Source organism: Orbicella franksi, chromosome 12 (genome assembly GCF_964199315.1).
Source record: "Orbicella franksi chromosome 12, jaOrbFran1.1, whole genome shotgun sequence".
Lineage (NCBI taxonomy): Eukaryota > Metazoa > Cnidaria > Anthozoa > Scleractinia > Merulinidae > Orbicella > Orbicella franksi.
The window spans coordinates 7,880,014-7,901,204 of record NC_138156.1 but is presented as its reverse complement, the minus strand read 5'-3'; the positions used below and the strand labels follow the sequence as shown (position 1 = coordinate 7,901,204).

The 21,191-nt window shown below is 36.3% G+C and overlaps 1 protein-coding gene across 2 annotated transcripts; it reads left to right on the top strand.

Annotated features, from left to right (window-relative positions):
* Positions 1 to 64: 64 nt before the first annotated feature.
* LOC145464442 (ribosomal protein S6 kinase beta-1-like) lies at positions 65 to 20,715 on the top strand. Of its 2 annotated transcripts, none has more exons than XM_081448351.1 (19): positions 65 to 1,017; positions 1,132 to 1,169; positions 1,294 to 1,411; positions 1,568 to 1,636; positions 3,645 to 3,716; positions 4,424 to 4,499; positions 5,313 to 5,370; positions 5,474 to 5,536; positions 6,531 to 6,568; positions 7,641 to 7,731; positions 8,318 to 8,408; positions 9,003 to 9,044; positions 9,454 to 9,519; positions 10,450 to 10,512; positions 11,467 to 11,544; positions 11,665 to 11,772; positions 12,176 to 12,252; positions 12,455 to 12,484; positions 19,835 to 20,715. In XM_081448351.1, the coding sequence occupies exons 1-19, from the start codon at positions 943 to 945 to the stop codon at positions 19,842 to 19,844; spliced, it is 1,263 nt and encodes a 420-aa protein (XP_081304477.1). In that variant the 5' UTR covers positions 65 to 942; the 3' UTR covers positions 19,845 to 20,715. The 2 variants fall into 2 exon arrangements, with proteins under 2 accessions (XP_081304477.1, XP_081304476.1); XM_081448350.1 differs by lacking the exon at positions 19,835 to 20,715 and adding an exon at positions 15,556 to 18,424.
* Positions 20,716 to 21,191: the final 476 nt, after the last annotated feature.

The following is a 21,191-nucleotide window of genomic DNA, read 5'->3' as shown; positions in this document are numbered from 1 at the left end:
TTAGACCAGCTTCCTATCTTTGGCATTCCATGACAGCTCCTGAAAATCTTTTTAGCACAAACTAGTTTTCCCAATTTATGAAGAAATTGAGTTCTCTTGGATGTCAAAATGAATTGCCATGACAACACAGAAAGAGGTGCAGCATTCTTTAATTTTGGAAGTTTTAATGCCTACTAAATTGTTTGGGACCATTTGAAACTCATTACTGAAAAGTTTTTTTTTTTAAATTTTTTATGCAAAATGAGAACAGTGGATGCAATTGCATTGCAATAAAGAATGCTATTTTTGACCTTTTTACCTATTTTAGACTATATTGGAAGTTGCTAGAAACTTCTCCTGTTGGCAGAATATTTTTTTGGTGATGGTCAGCAGGTGTTGCAAAACTTCCACTTCTCCTTCTGCTTTTCCTTCCTCTTACCTTCCCAGCTGACTGCAATTAGCTCAAATAAGAATAGCAATAACTAATTAATAAGTCTGATGTTTTTGCTTAGATGTTCTTCCTCTCCCTGTCCTTTCAGGAAATTCCTCTTTCCTGCTGCTCAATCTTCCTGTGGCTGACCCAATCTATTCCTTCTGCTTTCCCATCACAAATATTGATTCGATTTATAGAGAACGTTGCACATGATAGCAATACTTCTTCACTGTTGGAAAATCTTGGGACAGATTTCTGAGCTGAAGGAAGCGAAAATCAGATAACTCTGCCCTTTCACTATATGGGCCAATCAAGGAAGTAAACTGGTCTGTACTTGCAGTTCATGTGGAACACACGAGATATCACGTGATACCGGCGTTTTCACACCAATCGGAAAGCGCGAGTACGCCATGAGCTCATTGTTGGTGGGAATGCAATGGCGATACAAAAAGTTTGCGAAATTTTACCCTAGTTTTAGTTAAACTTTACACTTTGTTTTTACTTTTTTTAAAGTTTTAGTCAATGCAACGATGGCTGAAGTCTTTCCCTTAGATATTAACGATCAAATAGACGAAGAAGATTTAAGCGACGATGAATTCGAAGAGGTAAGCCAGTTTTGAATGAGAGGAGGCGATGAAATTGCGTACAACGAATTATATTCCGTGGGCAACTGTGAAACGCAACTATCGAGTATTAAATCGCGACTATTTTGTTTGTAGGGCCAGGTATGTGATGAACCGATGGAAAATGACGAAAGGTGGGTTCATACCGGCGAACCGGCCGGCGTATATTTTGAAATTTGTCCTCGATCAGTGAAGCATTTCATAGCCGACATTTGTCACTGAAACTAGCGTAAGCTCACAGTTCTTTCTCTTTCATAGTTCGCTTGAAGTGGAAACACTGTCTATTTCTGAAGAGACTGTTAACCCTAAAGATGAGAAAATAGGCCCAAATAGTTTCGAACTTCTCAAAGTTCTTGGAAAAGGAGGATATGGGAAGGTACGTAAGGTATATTTTTGATAACGCTAATATTAATTAAGGTTAACTTTATAATTATGACCGAGAAGGCCGTAACTGCTATAGTGATGTTGTGAGAAGGTTGTGGTGTTGGGTCTAATGGAAAAATAATCTAAGGCAATTTATATTATTCCTCAGGTTTTTCAAGTCAGGAAAGTGGATGGACGGAACAAGGGGAAAATATTCGCAATGAAAGTGTTGAAAAAGGTTCGAGTTTGTGTTGATTGGATCGAGTTTCATGTTATGTAACTTAACAATAATATAAGCTATTTAGAGTTAAGCTCGAATTACTGGTTGAGGTCTTTGTAACATTGGCTTAATTTGTATTGATCCTGTTTTGCCATTTCACGTGATAAAAGTTGTGTTGAGTATTTTCTGGTAATCCCCCCTTCATGATACCTGCGTTAATGCTGAAAAGAAAATCAAAATTGTGATCATTCCAGATCACTGGCTGTCTAAAAGTTCTCCCCTGCCTCTAAGGTTGTCAAGGTTAAACTTTAGCCATAAATTGTATGCAATTTTCACTTTTCTAAAAGTGGTTCTTCAAATTCTTTAAATGTTTATACAGGAAGTGAAGGTACATGTACAACTGTATTTGCCCTTGTAAGTTTATAGATTTTTTTAGTTTTTCCTGGAAATTGTCTTTCACAAGAACTATGATGAGGCTTTTATCTGAGGGGGCAGGGCAGCCAAGATTTGTATCATGCAACTATGTCTTTAGAACATCTTTCTGAATCCTTGAATATAGTGATATACATTTACATGCACTTGTACGAGAGGCTCACAAGATTGCCCTTTGCCTTCATTTGATCATGAAACAAACATTAGTTGACACATAATGAATGCTGGTGCATACTGAGGTAGTTGAAGAAAAAAATCCCTTTCTGTGGGTAAAAGTATTTCAAGTGGATATCTGTACAGTTATAAATGTATATAGGATGCTTAAACATGGTAAAAGAATTAACCAATGATATTAGAGCAATGTTAGAATTGATTGTATTCGATTAATGCCCTACATTTGAATTTCATCAGTTTCATCCAAGGGCGGACGTGTGACGAAAAAACTTGTTTTAACTGGGTCTAATTTATATAAACATGACATATTTGGTAGCCAAAAATTTGAAGTTTTACTTCCATTAACCAAACAGTTGTGTCCGAGTTTGAATGTATGTGCACTTTTTTGTCGATAATTTAATGTTTTTGATTTATAAACATGGGCACAACTTCAAACAGACCAGGCATTCCTCTGCTAAAGAACTGAGGAAATAAGGTGTCAGAGATGACAGCTATACTTCAAACAAGTGAAATAAGTCAAGGGTTTGTATTTAATGTTTAATGGCACACAAGTACTGTATGCTAAACAATATTACAGTGAGACAAACAACATCTACCTGCTTTCAAGAATGCACATCAGAGCACTGAGCAAACTGTGGTTCATATCCATTCTCACCACCATTTCAGCAAATCTTGCTCAAATTCCCTTCAAACTTCAAATGTTTGGAGGCAAAACATGTCATGTTTGCACCCAGTTAGAACAGTCCTATTTTTTCATTAGGTGTCCATGCTTAGATGAAAATGATGGTAGATCAAATGGTCATGTTGTGGTTTAATTTTGTTTTTGCTTTCTTGTTTTTTAGTTGTTTGATTTTTAATTTACACATCATTTGTGCTGTACTGCATCATCTAAGTCTGAAATGAAGGAAATTATGTCCTTTCTAAACAACATCAAACTTACATCAGGGCATTTACACAGGTTCACTGATATAATGTGATGTCCACAGGATGGTCTAAAAGCTTGCAAAATAGAGCCTGATAAGAGTATTACAAGCAACTTACCAGATTAAAAATATCATCATCTATTATTAGTAAGAGCAATTATTTCCTGGGATTGTCTGGTCTTATACAGAATGTAATTTAATCATAAATTCCAATGTCATTAAATTAACTAATACTCTCTATTATGAAATCTGTAAATTGGTGTGAAAGTGAAGTTATCGAACAAAAAAACATCTGTATTTTAAACTACATACTAAGTCAAGGAAATTTTCACTAAAGTATTGGGAAATTGATACTAAAGAATGTACTTTTACTAAATCCAAACTTGGGGGGGCTTTCTGAGAAGCAGGGTTAAAATGTTACATGTAAGTTAATGACAAACATAGTTCAGTATGTTGTTCAGTTTTTGGGTAAGGAGCTCATGTCTTTTTTTTTTTAGGCTGCCATTATAAGAAGTCACAAAGACACTGCTCACACCAAAGCTGAAAGAAATATTTTAGAAGCTGTTAAGGTTTGTTTCTGTTCAATTTGTAATAGAACACCAAATTTAAATAACAATTGGTTAGAAAACATTAACTTCCCATTGATGACAGCAATCCTTTGTCTGGAAACATATGTTCAAGGCTAAGGTTTGCTAACATATTGTTATTTAAATTCCACATCGTTTATGCAATCATCTAAGATGTGAAATAGTAATGACAGGCATAACTCAGAAATAATGGAAATCTTGTGAGTTAATTTTGGGTTCAGTTTGACTATGATTGACTGTAATGAGTGTGGCTCAAACTTGATTTTGGTTCGTAAGGTTTAGAAGCAGTTTGAGTGTTTTAATCTTCCTTTTTTGATAATATTGGGTAAAGTAAAAAAAAATTGTACATGTGCTGCATTCAAAAGTTTTCAAATGAAAAAGCAGTGTAAGCTACAACATAGTGTGACTAGTATTGATACGAGAGATTTCTTTACTCAGAAAATGATTTTTTTTTTCATGATGACTAATGTAAATGAGAAGTGCAGGCAGGGAATGTGATTTGCTTCAAGTGCGTTCCCTCATTTTGATCAAGTTTCCTTCAAGCCTCTTGAATCATATATGTTAGGACATTTAGCCATTTCTTTTCACAACTTCATTGTCGCTATTCTACTAACTAAAGGTTACTTGATGTACAGTTGACTTGATTAAGTTTGAATATTAAAAACACTATCAAATTTAATTTTTTGCAGCATCCTTTTATAGTTGACCTAATCTATGCTTTTCAAACTGGAGGAAAACTGTACCTTATTTTGGAATATCTCAGTGGTATGTTTTCATTGTTGGTTGTGGTATTTTAAAATAATTATAAAATCAACCTATAATTAAAAATTGGAGACAAACAAATGGCTTTAGCAGCTATTGCTTATTCATTTGTTTCTCTTCTGTATGTAATTATAGGTTGAATTGTCACGGTTGCTCAATAGTTGTTTTCACCAAAGTATACAAAATTGTCTTGCTTGCGATAAAAACTGCACAAATGTAGAGAAGCACAGCCTTGTACTATCATCACTTTTAAATTCAAGAGTTTTACAGCACTTAAAATAAACCTGTGGAACAGCCTTCTTTCCTTAAAAAAAGAAAATTGGAGCATGCGTCTGTGTTAAAACCATTTTGGTGTCACAATTTCTGATGTGGCACATGGAGAGATCAAAAGAATTTGCTCTCTGTATGTAATCTTTTCATGAGACAGTTAATGACCTATTTAAGTTCACAAAGAAAAAAACAGACCACTCGTGAAATATTTTTGTCACCATAAAATGCTGATTACGTCCGCAAATCTGGCTTTTAAACTTAAAAATTCTAAATCTGTTACATCAGTATATTAAACTGGAAATGGTCATTGGGAAAATCATGTGGCCTTCAATATGATTATCAATGATGATGTACAGATGCTTGCTCCTATTTTTTTGTTGGAGAGGGCAGCCGAATATACTGGCTACACATGAAAATGATATATAGCTATCTATTTATGAGCTTATTAAAATTTTGGTCAATTTAGACTCATTATGTCAAAAAAAAAAAATTGAGAAAAAATGTTAGCAAAGATTATCCTATTGATACCTGTGCCTTTCTTGATAGGTGGAGAACTTTTCATGCACTTGGAGAGAGAAGGAATTTTCATGGAAGACACAGCATGGTAAAAGTTGAACAGTAGATCCCAGCCTATGAACACTGCATTTTATCATTTATATATATTTACCTTGCACTCGAGCTTAAGAATATGTGTCTGTTATGCACAGCTTCTACTTGTCTGAAATAGTGCTGGCCTTGGAACATCTCCATAAGCAGGGAATTATTTACAGGTAGGTATTTTTGTAATGGAATGATGATAGCTTTCCATTTGAGAGATAATTTATTGGGCTTGACAAAAATACATAGGGAGACGTGGTAGCTTAATGGTTATTGTACTGGATTAAATTGTTTGAATTTTAAATTGAACCCAGGCTGGCCATGGTTGTTGTATTGTGTTCTTTCCCCTAATGTTTCCCCTCACAGGTGTTTAAATGGGTACCTGCAAGTGAAATGCTAGGGGTAACCGTACTATAACTAGCAAATAATTCCATCCAGGTGATAGAAGAAATAGTCCTAGTGTCACCACTTATGTACATGTATTGCTACTAAAACTAAAAGTGAGGTCTGGGCTGAAAATGAAAAATCTTTAATTATCTTACAAAAACATTAAGGTCTGAAGTATTTAATGTCATTGTTGAAAACCGAAACACATTATTTGGTATAGGTTGTGATAATCACTATTCTAATATTCAGGGCTTGAAAAAATTGCTGTCCTGGTGTCCAGGACAAGTAAATTGTCCTGCCTGGCAAGTAACTTTTCCATTCTTACTCGCACAATGGGCAAAGCCCTAGGCAAGTCATCTGCCAGCTAAATCCACACACACACAAAAAAACAAGGACTTGCCCAGGGCAAGAAAAATGTGTGGGCTGCTTGTCCCAAGGGTAAGCTGGAATTCAAGCTTTTTCCGAGGTCTGAATATGATTGTTAAAGGTGAAATCTTTAGCATATCGCATGCATAACATGTCTGACATTGCTGATCCTAGCTGTGGTTAGGATGTGCTTGTCACTTAAACCTTTGTTATAAACTGTGCAGCTCAATGTAAGTTTCTCCATACCTCAATGGTTAAAATGCCCAACCAAATTGTATGCTTCAGGTACTCAGTCTTTGTTGAATGCTTGCGACATGGTGAACATTTCATCTTTTACATTAATTTTATTCACAGTTAAATTTGCCATCTATTGTTGTTGATCTCCACAATTGTATTTGTTTATTTTTTTTCTAGAGATCTCAAGCCAGAGAACATACTGCTAGATACACAAGGTAATTCACTACTTTCTTTTTTTAAATGAATTTTCATCTGTCAAACTGTAAGACAAGAACTACAAATAACAGACAGTCATTAAGGTTACTTCAAACCTTTGCGGGGCTATATTGGTTGATTTTTTTGTAGTCAAGAAAATTAATGTCCACGAAGCACAAGTTTGCATACTCTGAACACTAAGGGTTCTGTTATTTCATTGGCTTGCGGCTTTCAAGTTGACACATTCCTCTGTGAAGGCATGATATGTTTATAAATCTTTAGGAGGCGAAAACTTGTACTCGTTTTCAAGAGAATCCCTTCTCTTTAAATGAATTAATAGGGTATGCAGATTTGACGGTTTTCCATGAAATTTGGTCAGAACATTCACTGATGGATATGGAACAAAAGCGTATCGGCGAATTGCTTTATTTTAAATACTGTACAGGTTACACGAATTTTTCGATAGTCAAACTTGACAGATCTATAAAAAGATAACCAATAGAAATAAAAGAAAATGCTGACACGTTTTTGGAGATTGAGGCTTTGTGATTAACACTGCACAGTTATTTTGCACGAACAGTCACATTTGATACCTGATTAATTCGCTGGAATGTCAGGCGGTCATTTTGGAGTTGACGGTCTCTGCCGCCTTTGGAAAGCAAAATCCAAAACAAAACATAATTTTATCAAATTCTACATTTTATAACCTTTCTGTTGATATATAGTTTGCGGGAGTTTCCTTGAAAACAGCGCGCGTATGAATTTTTTTCTGGAGGACTCCTGTGAAGGTTTGAAGTAACCTTAATCAGTGGCCTAGCAAAATTTGCCCATGTCCAATCAGACTCTAGGGAGACATACAATTTATGGCTAGAGAGATGTTTTTTCATCAATGACCTATTTTAAACTAGGAACACACAATCCATCACAGGAAACTTGTAAAAAGATTTTTAAGTACAACAATCTGGCTTTGCCTGTGAGTTGAATTATTTCCTGTTGCCCTTTAAAGGAAATATCTTTGAAGTAAAGTCAAGTTGCTCTTGAATTTTATGCTTTTCATGGATGCCGATCTTTGTGATTAACCTCTCTTCACAGGACATGTAGTGTTGACTGATTTTGGTTTGTGTAAAGAGGCAGTATTTGAAAACAGTTTAACTCACACATTCTGTGGAACTATTGAATACATGTAAGTATATTTACATATAGACAGTGTCCAAGTTTTAAACTTGGACCCAGTTTTTGAAAGAGTGGATAACAATATACATGTATATTTACTGGAATAATCAATACCCAGTGGATAAGTGTTGACAAAACAAACTATGCTGTCCTTGGGATAGAGATTTATTGGGTGGACAGGCTTATCCATCCTTTGGACGTCTGTTGCCTGGGGCCCCTTTCTCGAAGGTCCCGGTAGTTACTGGTTGTGGAACACTCTGTTTTGTTTGCCATGTTTACATTCAAGATCATAATATTAAAGAATAGTTTTGAAATTCAAACAATAAAATTAGCAGGAAATGAAACAGACTGGACTGGTTTTTGAAATGTTTCCCTGACACACTGTGTGCATGTAGTAGTGAAAGCCAGGAAAAATAGTTCGATCCCATGGCTTCAGCTCTTTGACTACCAGTGTGCTGGCTTCCAGGTGATCTACAGTTGGTGATAAACACTGAAATATGAAAACAGTATATATTGATATTTTACCAGAGAAGGCAGTTGATTAATCAAAGCAGTCTTTTGGTATGATTAATTTAGCGGCATTTCTCTAATTGAAGGGCGCCTGAGATTCTCACACGTAGTGGTCACGGAAAAGCAGTTGATTGGTGGAGTCTAGGTGCACTCATGTACGACATGTTGACGGGCAGTGTAAGTTGACACATGTTTGTTTTTTGTACCAATTTAAATGAAGCCAGTGCTAATCAAATATTATGCTGAACTATATAATTCATGTTGCATATTTGATGACACAGAACTCATGCTTCCTTCATTTAAAGAGCTTTTTTCATTGGTGACCAGGGTGTTATTTACACTTAAATACTTTGAATGTGGTAATATTGTAATCTGAAACCAGGAAAGGGAAAAGTCATACTGATTTGGGTTTTCGAAAACCAAAAAGAAATTTAGATTGTCTCCTTTTTTTTTTGGTTTGGGGCTACTCAAATTAATTATCGTGCTCGTGCTCAGGCCTTATGTGAGGCCTTATGTGCCACGAGGCACAAAGAAGCTAAGTGAAGTGAAGCTCGTGCTCAGCAAAATTGAAATCTTTTTCTTCTATAGTAATGGTGGAGTAACTGTTTACATTGCACGTTTCAATGATTAAGATACAGAAGTGATATGAAGAATAAACTACACAGCTGCATAATTTGGAATGGCCCTTAATTTGTAATACCATCATAGTCCTTATAATTGACATTGCAGAGTCAGTGTATTGCAACCTGACCTCTTATTTGGTGTTTTCAGCCTCCTTTTTGTGGGGACAGCAGGAAAAAAACAATTGACAAGGTAAGTTGAAAGTTTGTGCGTATCCTGCTCTTGGTGATGTGATCCTTTTTATTCAGGATAGGCATGTTGCTTTGGTGTGATTTACATGAGTTGTACATCTACATTGTAGGAATTTAATGCAGCAGTTGTTTTTAATCAAGGTTATCTCTCATACAAATTAGCTGGTGATGTATCATTGAGCTCATGTAGCAATATTTTTTCAGTTTTATGTTGCAGTTTGGCAATATATAACATACGCACGAGAAGTAATAGTTTTGACTATAATAATTAGGGTTCTTTTCAAAACTTGAGAACAATTTGAAAGTTCACCACAAATATTTGAGAGCTTCTAAGGGATTAATAATGCATCTATTGTCATTAATTCTTCCTAGTTGAGTTGAACTGAAATTGAATAATCTTGCCTCTGCAGATTTTAAAAGGGAAGCTGGTTCTTCCTCCTTTTCTAAGTCCTGAAGCAAAAGATTTCATTAGAAAAGTGAGTATTACATTCTGCCACTACTGCCTCCTCTGCCTCCACTACTTCTGTGCCTGTCACTGCCACTGCTGCCACTCCTACTGCTACTTCTACTGCTACTTCTACGGCTACTACTGCTACCACTACCACTACCACTGCCACTGCGACTGCCACTACCACTAGCCCTAGCGCTACCGCTGCCGCTGCACTACCACTACCGCTACCGCTACCGCTGCTGCTGCCACTACCACTACCACTACCACTACCGCTATCATTACCACTACCACTACCACTACCACTAGACCACTATTACTGCCTCTGCCACTGCCACTTCCACTACCACTAGCGCTACCGCTGCTGTTGCACTACCACTACCACTACCACTACCACTACCGCTATCACTACCACTGCCACTATCACTAGACCACTATCACTACCACTACCACTACCACTGCCACTGCCACTGCTACTGCCACTGCCATTACCACTAGACCACTAGACCACTAGACCACTAGACCACTAGACCACTAGACCACTAGACCACTAGACCACCACCACTAGACCACCACCACTAGACCACCACCACTAGACCACCACCGCTAGACCACCACCACTAGACCACCACCACTAGACCACCACCACTAGACCACCACCACTAGACCACCACCACTAGACCACCACCACTAGACCACCACCACTAGACCACCACCACTAGACCACTACCACTACCACTACCACTAGACAACTACCACTACCACTACCACTACCACTACCACTAACCTTAGCCCTACCACTGACACTGCCACTGCGGCTGCTACTGCTTCTGCTACTTCTCAGTGCATACATTTAATGACTTTCTCCCATTCTCCTGCTGCTCCTTGCTACAAAGCCCTGTTATTTAAACCTTGCCCCAATGAGTTTTGCTGAGGTTGTGAACTGCTTTGCTCTCAGTTGTTGAAACGTCACCCTCAAGCCAGATTGGGTGGTGGACAAGAAGCTGCGAGTACCATCAAGGTAATTATACTTCTGGTGACGTACAATGGTGTTAAAACAGTACTTAGTTTAACTGCTAACTTATGAAACCAAAAATAAACAGGAGAGTTCTGTAAAATAATGCAGTCTTCAATTAGGTAGTGTACGTAAAAATCATGTGGGAAACCGTTTCAGAATTATATCCATTTGATATCACATCTCTACAGAAAAGGAACATAAAAGTAGATGTGATGGGCAGGGTTATCAAAAATAGCTGGCTGCTAGCAAAAATCACCTTGTGTTTAATGATCTCTGCTAGATACTCTGCTTGCCTTTCATCTGATATGGCAAATCAGTCCTCTTCTCCAACAATAGGCTGATTTAGCAAGACAACGGGAACGTCACTTGACGACGGCGCGCGTAGTACAAATACCCAAATATGGTCAAATTCCGTGCGCCCTGCAGTTGTCATCTGACCATATTTGGATATTTGTACTGCACGCGTCGTCGTCAAGTGACGTTCCCGTTCTCTTGCTAAATCAGTCTAATAACTTCAAACAACACTTCAAAACTTTGTTACAAATGCAGGGGTTTCATTGACGTTTTCAGCAGGAGGATAACTAGTTTTTATGGGCGGGCAGAACATTTTGAGCTGAACTTCTTTATTAGCAGAACTTTCCCCTAGATGGTCAAACAAGGCAGGTTAAATCATCCTCAAAGCCTGGTAGTTTGCCTGGTACCTGGTTCTTATGAAACCCCTGCAAATAGGAGAGTGGTAACTGGAAATATACATTTTTTACTTCATAAAAACAATAAATTATGTTGAGGATGCTTACCATCAAGTAGAATTTGTATATTATTTTATTGTTTGCCCCTATTGGATGTCTGTCTGTCTGTAAGTCTTTCCATTCATTTATGTATTCTTTCATTTATTGTACTAACTTAGAAATTAGTTGCTCATCAGTTGAAGGTGGAAATTCTGATTTTCTCTTGTAGTGTCACCCCTTCTTCCGCTCTATTAACTGGGACGATCTTTATTCTAGAAAAGTGGAGCCCCCATTTAAACCAAACATTGTAAGTATTTCATTCTGTAATCCTATACAGCTACATCAAACAAGTTAAAAGTTCAATTTACTGGTTAAAGAACAAAAGAAGTATGTTGCATGTTGTCCAATCAGCTGTTTTTGTTCACAGACCGGAGAGGAGGATGTTAGTCAGTTTGATAGTAAATTTACCAGACAGACACCTGTCGATTCACCAGTGGATTCAATGTTGAGCGAGAGCGCAGATAAAATATTTCAGGTAAAGATGACTATGACATCCTGCTAAGATAAGAGTGCAATGCATCCTTGACGTTACAAACTTGTTCAGAACTTTCCAAAACACGTTTTAGCACATGATTAGTCAAGATTATTGCTACAACTTCTTACTAGAAAAAGCCCTATTTTGTTGTGGATGATTGTAAATACCTTAATTGACCATGGTGTTCCTTAGTGAGGACAACATAATAAGAACAAGTGTAATCATTCTTCTTATGCTCTTGCTTGTAATGAACTCGCCACTTTTTTTTTAGCTTATATGCTGATGCATGTTGATATTCATCACTAGTGAAAATCACGAGAAGAGAGGGATATACAGGGACTGCAGTAAATCTAGCTGGGTATACTGTACCAACATGTTATATATGTCTTTTATTATTTACCAGGGCTTCACATATGTAGCACCTTCAGTTATGGATTCATTAAATAGAGAAATACCCATGTCTCCTTGGAGATACACAAGGTATTAAAACTACATGTATCAGTCAATGTTGCTGTTCTTTAATCTCTGGAAAAAAGATTCAATGCGTGTTTGTGCAGGCTAGTACTGTGCAGTAATTTGTCTTCTTTCTGTTAAGAAAAAGCTATATAGCTATAGCTTTGCTGATTTCTTTAAAGAAATGGAAATGGGTAGTGGCTCTAAAATGTTTTGTCTTGCTTTACAGATCCCCAAGAAAAAATACACAGCCTATGAGGTAATTTTTATTTTATTTGAAGGGGAAAATTGTTAAAGTAATATTTCTGAAATTTATAATGTAATGAAATAACTATTGCATATGTACATGTATGTATAATAGGAGTTACAATAATGTCCTTTTGAATTTATTGCATTGTGATCTTTTTGTGGCATGGAATTTTTTTTTCTGGTTGGGTTTTTGTAACCAAATAAAACTTAGAGCAAAATGTAATTTGGAACTTCATATTGTTCTTAAAAGCTGTGATCATTTTAAGTGCCATGGTGTCAGGTATTAAGAGAAACTTTTATGGCAGTTTTGCTACATTGTTTGTAACAGAAGGGCTTATTATAACTAAGTCCCTTCCCTCTTAGGCAAAATGTTCCTAGAATATGAAGATAAAGAATCAGGTGAACCAAAAAAGAAAGAAAAAAAAATTTAGTTGTTTTTAACTGATTTTTCCAAGACAACAGCATAATTTGAAAACATCCTCTGAACTTTTCCAATTCAACATCACAGCCAAGTGTACGCCAAAGTCATCATATCAATCTTTTTATAGTGTCAGTGCTCTGACTGATAGAATGTTTGAGAAAACTAGACCATTATATAAAGGCTTTGATCCATCGATGAACATGTCTATCGGGTTTCGGCATATCAAAGTTATGCTCATTGTAGTGCCCCTTAACTTAAAGTTGCAGCTTAGAAATATTTTGAATAATTTTGTATATATTTTAATTTCACAACTTTGGAACCCTAGATAAACAGAACAGTTTCTTTACTTGTTATTGGTTAGCTACAGTACTTTGTTACCTTGGAAGTAAATTTGTTCTAGGACATAACATAGAGGCAGTTTTTTTGACTTGCCTTGCATTAAACTGTATTGTTAGTAATTTACTTGAAGGTACCTGCAAGTTGTTGACAAACTGAATTTTGTCTAATCGATATGACAGATACATACAGTACATGTAAATGCCAAAGCAACAAACCTTGCAAAATCTCATTTTGAACGGCCTGTTTTATCATGACTTTGTGGCATCACTACTTCTTGAGACATTGCTTTTGAAACTTAACAGCATGTCAAAATTAGATTCAAAATTATAGTTTTGCAGAAGGCTCTTTTTGAGTAACTCAGTACAGAGATTATTTATGAAGTAGCTAGAATAATTACTCTAGAAAGTTAATTGTACTTTTTTACTTTTTTAACAAGAATGATTTTACGGTACAAAAGAGTAGAAGCCTTTCTGTTGACATTATGTTGTTGACTGATGTTCTTTCTTAATAACATTGAAACATCAAAGTGTAGGAAGCTGAGCCAGCTTGTTTTCTTTGGTAGAGAGCTTCGTAAGCGTTGAAGGAACAGGTAGATGTAATCTCTGTTTCTACTACTGTTACTAATGATCCTGATAATACCTTAAGTTTATTTTTCTGACATCTTAGTGATGTTATTCTCTTTCCCTTGTGAATGACACTTGTTAACATGACAAAAATTAACCAGCCATTCTGTTCATTGTGACATTACACATCTAAAATATGTGTTCTCCAATTCTTCACACCTGTGGGAAGGAGGGATTGCATAGTAGTGAGAGTGCTTGCCACCCACCATTGTGGCTCAGGTTTAAATCCTGGACCTGACATCATAAGTTGGTTGAGTTTGTTGTTGGTTCTTGCCTTTGTCTAATGGTTTTCTCCAAGTTCTCCGGTTTTCCACTCCACATTAACCAGCATTTTTAAATTCTAAATTCTAAATTCTATGATCAAACATATGGTTTTTCATATAGTCACTTACACTCTTCACCATCTACGGGTATATTCCAAACTCACAATGTCACCAGCTCCCAGTTGGCTTGATAGCTCAGTTGGTAGAGCACTACAACAGTATCGCAGAGGTCATGGGTTTGAATCCAGTTCAAGCATGAATTTTTTTCAGGCTTTATTTCCACAGCTGCTTAAGTCATGTACATAACTGCCATGATCATTCAAGTCTTAACATCTTTCTCAGCAGTTAACAGTTCTAAATTCCAATTCAGTCTGTAAACAGTGGTGGAATACCCACCAAATGGAATAATTCCTATTCATGATTATATTTTTTTTTGGTTGTAACAAAATGTTACACCGGTTTGACATCACAACACAATATTAATTCATAGTACACCTTAGACAACTAACATTGAAGGCTAAATCTGGGTCGAAACAACTTTCCTTTCCTCATTTTCCGGAAACTATAACCTCAAACAGATATGAAGTATTCTTAATTTCTTTCAAAAAATTCGTAACACACTTACACTAACGTATCTTAAAGAATCACTTAACAAAACAAAGGGGCATTAACTTGTAGAAATAATTTGATTGCATTGACATAAAGTATTATTGAAGCCATTGTTATGTTAACTCAATTTTTGTCAGATTATGCTAGTTTCTTTGTGGTTGTTCCTGACTAATAAACTTAAACAATGTTTCATTGCTTTTCAATTGTTGTGGCTGATCAGTAGCTTGTTTCTCTTAACAGTAACAGTATATTGGCAGAAAGACATTAATTTGATCAAAAGAGACTAAACCAATAATCACTTAGGTTTTATTTTTTGCCATGATACATTCAGATTACGTTCTTCAGTGAGGAAAATCATAGTTTAAATTTAATGGGTTAAATGTGTAAACCAACTTGCCGGTACTTGAATAAATGGTCACAATTTGAATAGTAACTATAGGAGTTAAATGATATAATAATGCTTTTGCTTAGCAGAACATGGAAATGAAAGAATTGCCATTTAGATATCAAAAGTCACAAAGCAGCACTGATTTTTTTTGTTTTTAAAAATAATCTTAAATTTGCTTGTTCGGCATTCAGTTATTTGTATGCTTCACAAGAAAAGAATTTTAAACAATCTTGCCAAATACAGAAGTTAACCAGTTTTGTGAAACGTAAAACCTGTTAATAATCACTTGTGCTGCTCGTAGTTTATTTGTGTGGTGTTACTATAATGTTTATGGTTTAATTGCTCCAGTGTAATTTGTACTTCATGTTCATAAAAAGCAGCTAATGATCAATTCTCTAACTTTTCACTAACTTTCCTCTTCTGCCTGTCTTCCTATAGCCCCGCCAAGGTTAAGGAAAATGGCTACAGTCAATTTGGGTTTGAACAGTCGTGGCAACCAAACAGAACAGTCACTCCGCTAACCAAGACACCTGCTATGAAGACACTTGACTTTAACTCCTCAAACTCTGCTGTTGCCATGGATACTTCTCATGGAAGCGATAAAGTTCTTAATGGCACTGACAGTCTGTTACAGTGCGGCAACTCTTCCCTTGCTCATTCCACCATCACTAACTCACCTCTCCAAATGACGTAACCTTTAACTTATGCTAGATATCCTTAATTAATAATTCAATTGTTATTCAATTATGATAATGTAATAATTATTGTTCTACATTATTATAATTGACTGTCTGCATAATTTTTACCAAATGACAGTGTGATGTTTTCTCAGAATCTTTGGTTAATGCTAAAGGTCTTGTAACAAAGTAAAACAATCTCGTTCTTTATAAATTTCTTCTTGAAGATAGATCTTGACAGTTATTTCTTACAGAAAAACTTAGTTAACTGTAGCATGGCTTGTAGGTAGGAATTAGTTAGCAAGTTAAATAAGAGGAAAAGAAAAGGCTTTTAGTGGGTGTGTGTTTACTGTGTGGGAGAAAGCCGACAGAACCCTCAAAACTCCACGTGTAAGGCCTACTTAGATTGTCGACATCTACTTAATCTCTGAAAGCACATAATTTATTACCAGTTTCTTCGCTGTGGAACAAGTAGCTGGTGTTGGAATCTGAATGTCCAGGTTACAACACAAACTCTACTTACATTGTGGTAAAGATAATATGACTGTATTCGTTCTATGGTATTGAGTAGCATAGTCGAATGCCTCGCCCAGTCTTTCCTTCATTTTCTTTATCACAAGAGCTTTATATGCCATGGAGAGACTTATTTTATTTATTGGCTTGGCAAAATTTAAAGTATTGTAACAAAGGCTGGTCCGCTTGTGATAATGCGATATAGATGTAGATATGGAGTTCACCTTTGCAATGGGTCATTTTAGATGTAAGCTTTCATAACAGATTATAAGTAGATATTACGATGCTGAAATGTTGATCGAATGATTATGGATAGCTCTAATAATTTATTTTACTATAGTGCAAATTAGCAAATAGTTATAGATGAAATTTTGATTTTGGTGAAATGCTGAGGTGATTTTTTTACAGCGTTTACTTTTCTCGATACAAGAAAGCATCTAATTGAACTCTATGAATAATTTATTAGAGACTTCCTGGTAAATGACTGGTTTCTGCAAGAAAAGAGAATATATTTTTTACAAAGGCGATATATAATGCAGGCCCTGATTGTTCAAAGGGTGGATAACGCTATCCACCGGATAAATCACTATGCAGTGGATAGCTTGGTTTGTTTTGACAACACTTATCCACTGGATAGCGGTTCATCCAGTGGATTGCGTTATCCACACTTTGAACAACCAGGCCCAGCCCTTTAAGATTTTAGGATGTTTTAGTGTCAGTTTTAATTGATTGCTGAGGCTAATTTGTCTATCCCCCGAGTTACATCTAAAGAAACGTTGATTATGGTGCAATTTAGTGGGCAAACTATAAAAAAGATTAGTTAGAATGGCGAAGCACTTGTAGAAGCTTATATGCTTATATTGCTTATATTTGAAATTTTTTATTTCACAATTACCACAACCACAGCATCACACATCACACCTCTAAGCTGATCTTCAGATCTTCTGTTGGTGGAAAGTCTTCTTGTTCAAGAGGGTTTCCTTCTCCTTTATCATGGTCTTCCTTAAGTTTTCCAGTTAGAATTATTCGTCAACTGTTTCCAGTTTCACTCTAACTCAATTTTCATACTTCATCCATTGTGTGGACAACATTTTAAAATTTAACAAGTTTGTCAGACAGTTTTCGGAAAACAACTGAAAATAATGGAACAGTGTGTGTTTAGTTATTTGACTGAATGTTATTCGTGTATAACTTGCTTTAGTAGTTGAATTTAGTTGGAAAATATGGGGTTTACATACTCAGTACAACTAGACCTGTAGATATTTGTCATTTTGACCTCGGTAAAGAATTTTTTTAAGCAAACTACCCACTTCAGTAAAATAATTTGTCATTTGATTATTACTGCCTGCTGGACAGACTCTCGATTTTAATTGATATTTTCTGACCTGACACGTTTCACTAATCAATATATTTGTATTTTTTGCAAGATGATCTTTAATTTGTCAATCATCGTACTTTTAATTCCCCAGATTTTCCTTCTTGCTCTGGAATGTTTTCACGCTGTTCTTGCTTTGATAGGAAACGTTTATCACAGTCTCACTTTGTCACATTTGTACCCTAACAATACAACTTTTAAAATTACCTGACAATCCTGAAAATGTTAAGGTTAAGTTGAGGAAACAATGGTGTTGCTGGTTAAAACTCTTCTGTTTGCAAGAGTAAAACACAAATGGAGTAAAATTTTTAATGCTTAATTGTCCCAGCAGCCTATCTTTACACTTCATTAATTTTCAGCGGCGACCCTATTAGTTAAATAATATTTATCTTAAATATTGTAGGCACTATTTATTAAGAAAGTGAAAGTACACTTGTTCCCAGGTGCAAGTGGAAACAAGGGAAACATTTTTGCTCGTTCGCAATGGATCTCGGGAAAAAAATTGTATTTAAAAACCGTCACCAGCTTCCCAAGATCCTCCTTGTCCTCTTAGATTCCTTCCCATAGTTCCACCGTTTCCACTTGTAGGGACTGGGAATGGATTGTGTTGCCAAGCTGTAATTTATGCTTTTCTACAAAAAATTTAGGAAGCCACTGTACCATGTAAAATAAGTTAGATTATTTTATCTTAATAGTCACACGTCTTAAAGATTTGTTGCAACAATAAAATTTGCTCGGCGTATTCTGATTAGTATCCCTTGTTTGTACATCGAGTAGCATGCTGGTTTAGATCGCTCTATTCTTATCATGAGGCAAATTTTGACATGTTGCTTGCAAACTATACTTGTTCGACGTTTAAGTTTCGCGTTAAAGGTGGCCGTTAGTGTTGAGAGAAGGAGATTTGAACGTGCTTGCTCAGAGTTACTCGATTCTGATTGGCTGAGAGTAGTGCAGTTCAAGTGTAACACACCAGTGGCCGGAAAAAGTGTAACACCAGTGCAAATTACATATTGTAATTCTGAATTATGATTGGCTGAAAGATATTAGGAAATTTTCTAAGCCAATGATATCACGTAAAATGATGACGAACAGTTTGTACGGAAACTTTGCAAAAAGTTTTCTCGAATGAGAAAAAATGGCTCCAGGAAAGATCTTCCGGGACTCTTAACGCGAATTTTTTTATGTTTATACAATTAACAAGTAATACGGTTTTTCTTGTTCAATTTGGAATTAATTTGCACTTGTGAGTTTTTCAAAAAGCTGGATTGCATTCGCCGAAGCGGCTCGTGCAATTTCAGCTTTTTGAAAACCTCACTCGTGCAAATTAATTGCAAATTGAACTCGAAACCGTAAGATTACCTTTACTAATACCAGTAAAATAAGGAAATAATTTGACGCGTATACCGTTTGATAACCTTTTGATGTCATGGGGGACAAATTACGCTCACCAGTGGGGTTTTGGCTTGTTTATTATATCGAGAAATTTCATGCCAAACGTCGCCATAGCGATTTTGTAATTTCATTTGTTAAATTGTAAATTAACGCTGAAATTTCGCGCCAAAATTAAGGAGTAATTTGTCACCCATCGTCACCATTTGATTAACCGTACGAAATCCACAATTCCAGTTTGGATTGTCTCCAATGTGCGATTGTCAATGCTGGTTTCTTTTGACACTGCTTTCGTCTTCCTTTCGTGATGATTGTTATGAAATTCAAACGATTCTTGCAGTAGTAATCGAAGCATTTTTACTGGAGGTACATTTTAGGGCAACATTCTACCTAGCCATGAAACTTCCAAAACAAAATAATGGAATGACTGCTTCAAGATAGAGAAATCCTGGGGACGGGGGTGGGGTTAGTATCTGATGATTTCTCTGAACTGTCATTGTTATACATTGAACTCACTATCTCTTTTCTAATTGGCCGAAAGTGCGGTAAGGGTTATCAGCCGAAGGCTGAGGCTGATAACCCCTACCTCGACCTTGATTATTCTGGATATCACAAAAACCTCATCCAGTAATTGATTATTTACAGTCGCAGCCTTGTGTAGACGTACCATTTTATACCTTGGAGTTAAATAATAACTTTTGCGTGTTTCACTGTTGAAGATTGTTTCCCCAAGGTAACTGATGTCATGATTTATTCTTTGCAGTATGGAATGAGCCAATTTTTGACAGGACAATGGGTGACAAATGGACAACGTTTTCACGTAGATGTTTGCGTGACAGTCGGGATATTAGTGTCACGCTAAATGAATTTATGCTGAATTAGAAACTAGTGCTAGTTGACGGGATTTCTTTCAACGGAATTGCTCTCGAAGCAAACAGCACCGTTAATTTTGTCCAGCACTTATTTTGTAAAGTAAACTAGTCAGCTTCTAAAATTGTAGTATTTCAATGTCAATGCGGTTAGGATTATTTAAAGAAAGTTTTTTTGACGTTTTATGCCAATTTCATATTGTGGAATTTTCAAATCTAGCAACACTAGTCAAGTAATTCGCACAACCTTGTTTACCGTGCTCTCTCCCGTCGAGAAGTTCGAGGAAGAGAGGAATCTAGGGACGAGTTGTGCAATGCAGACTGTAGATGACGTCACGCGAAAACGGCAGCCTGCAGGCCTTACAATGTGTAAATGGAAACTTGCTTTCAGACTTGTGAGCAGGGGAATTCTAGCGAAACTGTAAAGTTACAGCACGGTTCAGTACCAATCGTAAAAGATTTTTTAGCGCAGGCTGATGCAAACTTTGACCAACAGCCATGCGACGAAATCCCCCCGCCCCTAAATTTATTGTCGAATTAAATCTCTTAAAATAGCCTTCTAGTTTCTCGTAACCCTAATTTAACATCATCGAAACGAATGTACTACTGAATTCTTTTAGCAATTCAAATTTCCTCAGTTATAGCAGGGAACATTTTTTTGTGGCGCTTTTCATTTTGTTTGAAGAGCAAAGTTTCCTGCTCAATTATTTTTAACACGTTATGTGAAATAAATTTGAATGGTTGGTGACTTGGAGTCAATAAAAGTCGTTTTAATGATTAAAGAATGTAGTATGACGCACTTTTTGTGGAAGGAAGTGGGGGACAACAGAAACTTCGTGATAAGACTTATGTTTAGTGAAGGATTTCATTTCAGTCTCCCCAGTCATTGAAAGCTGCAGTCCATTTGATTAAACATGGTACCAAAGTGTTACCTCCAATAATCAAGGTACTATTTCTTTGAGGTCATGCACTCTATTCTTCTTCTGAAAGAACTGATATCTCTAAAAAAGAGACTGCAATTTGACTTCGTGACCTACAATTTCATGGGTTTAATTTGCAGTGTTTCAAAAGTGCAATCAGATAGCACCTCTGCGCTACCGACATTTGATTCACTTCAAAGCGGCGTTAATTTTATTCTCTTTCCCTCAAGTAAAATATCAAAGACGAGAGACCGTGTTTTACCACATTCACAAACACTTGGAAGAGAGTTGAAAATACGACGCACAGCGCAGTGTTTTGTCGAACTTCGAC

Coding starts and splice junctions, on each gene's coding strand:
- LOC145464442 (XM_081448350.1), top strand. CDS start 943: ATGGCTGAAGTCTTTCCCTTAGATATTAACGATCAAATAGACGAAGAA. Junction 1,170..1,293: donor CCGATGGAAAATGACGAAAG/GTGGGTTCATAC, acceptor TCTCTTTCATAG/TTCGCTTGAAGTGGAAACAC. Junction 1,412..1,567: donor GAAAAGGAGGATATGGGAAG/GTACGTAAGGTA, acceptor ATTATTCCTCAG/GTTTTTCAAGTCAGGAAAGT.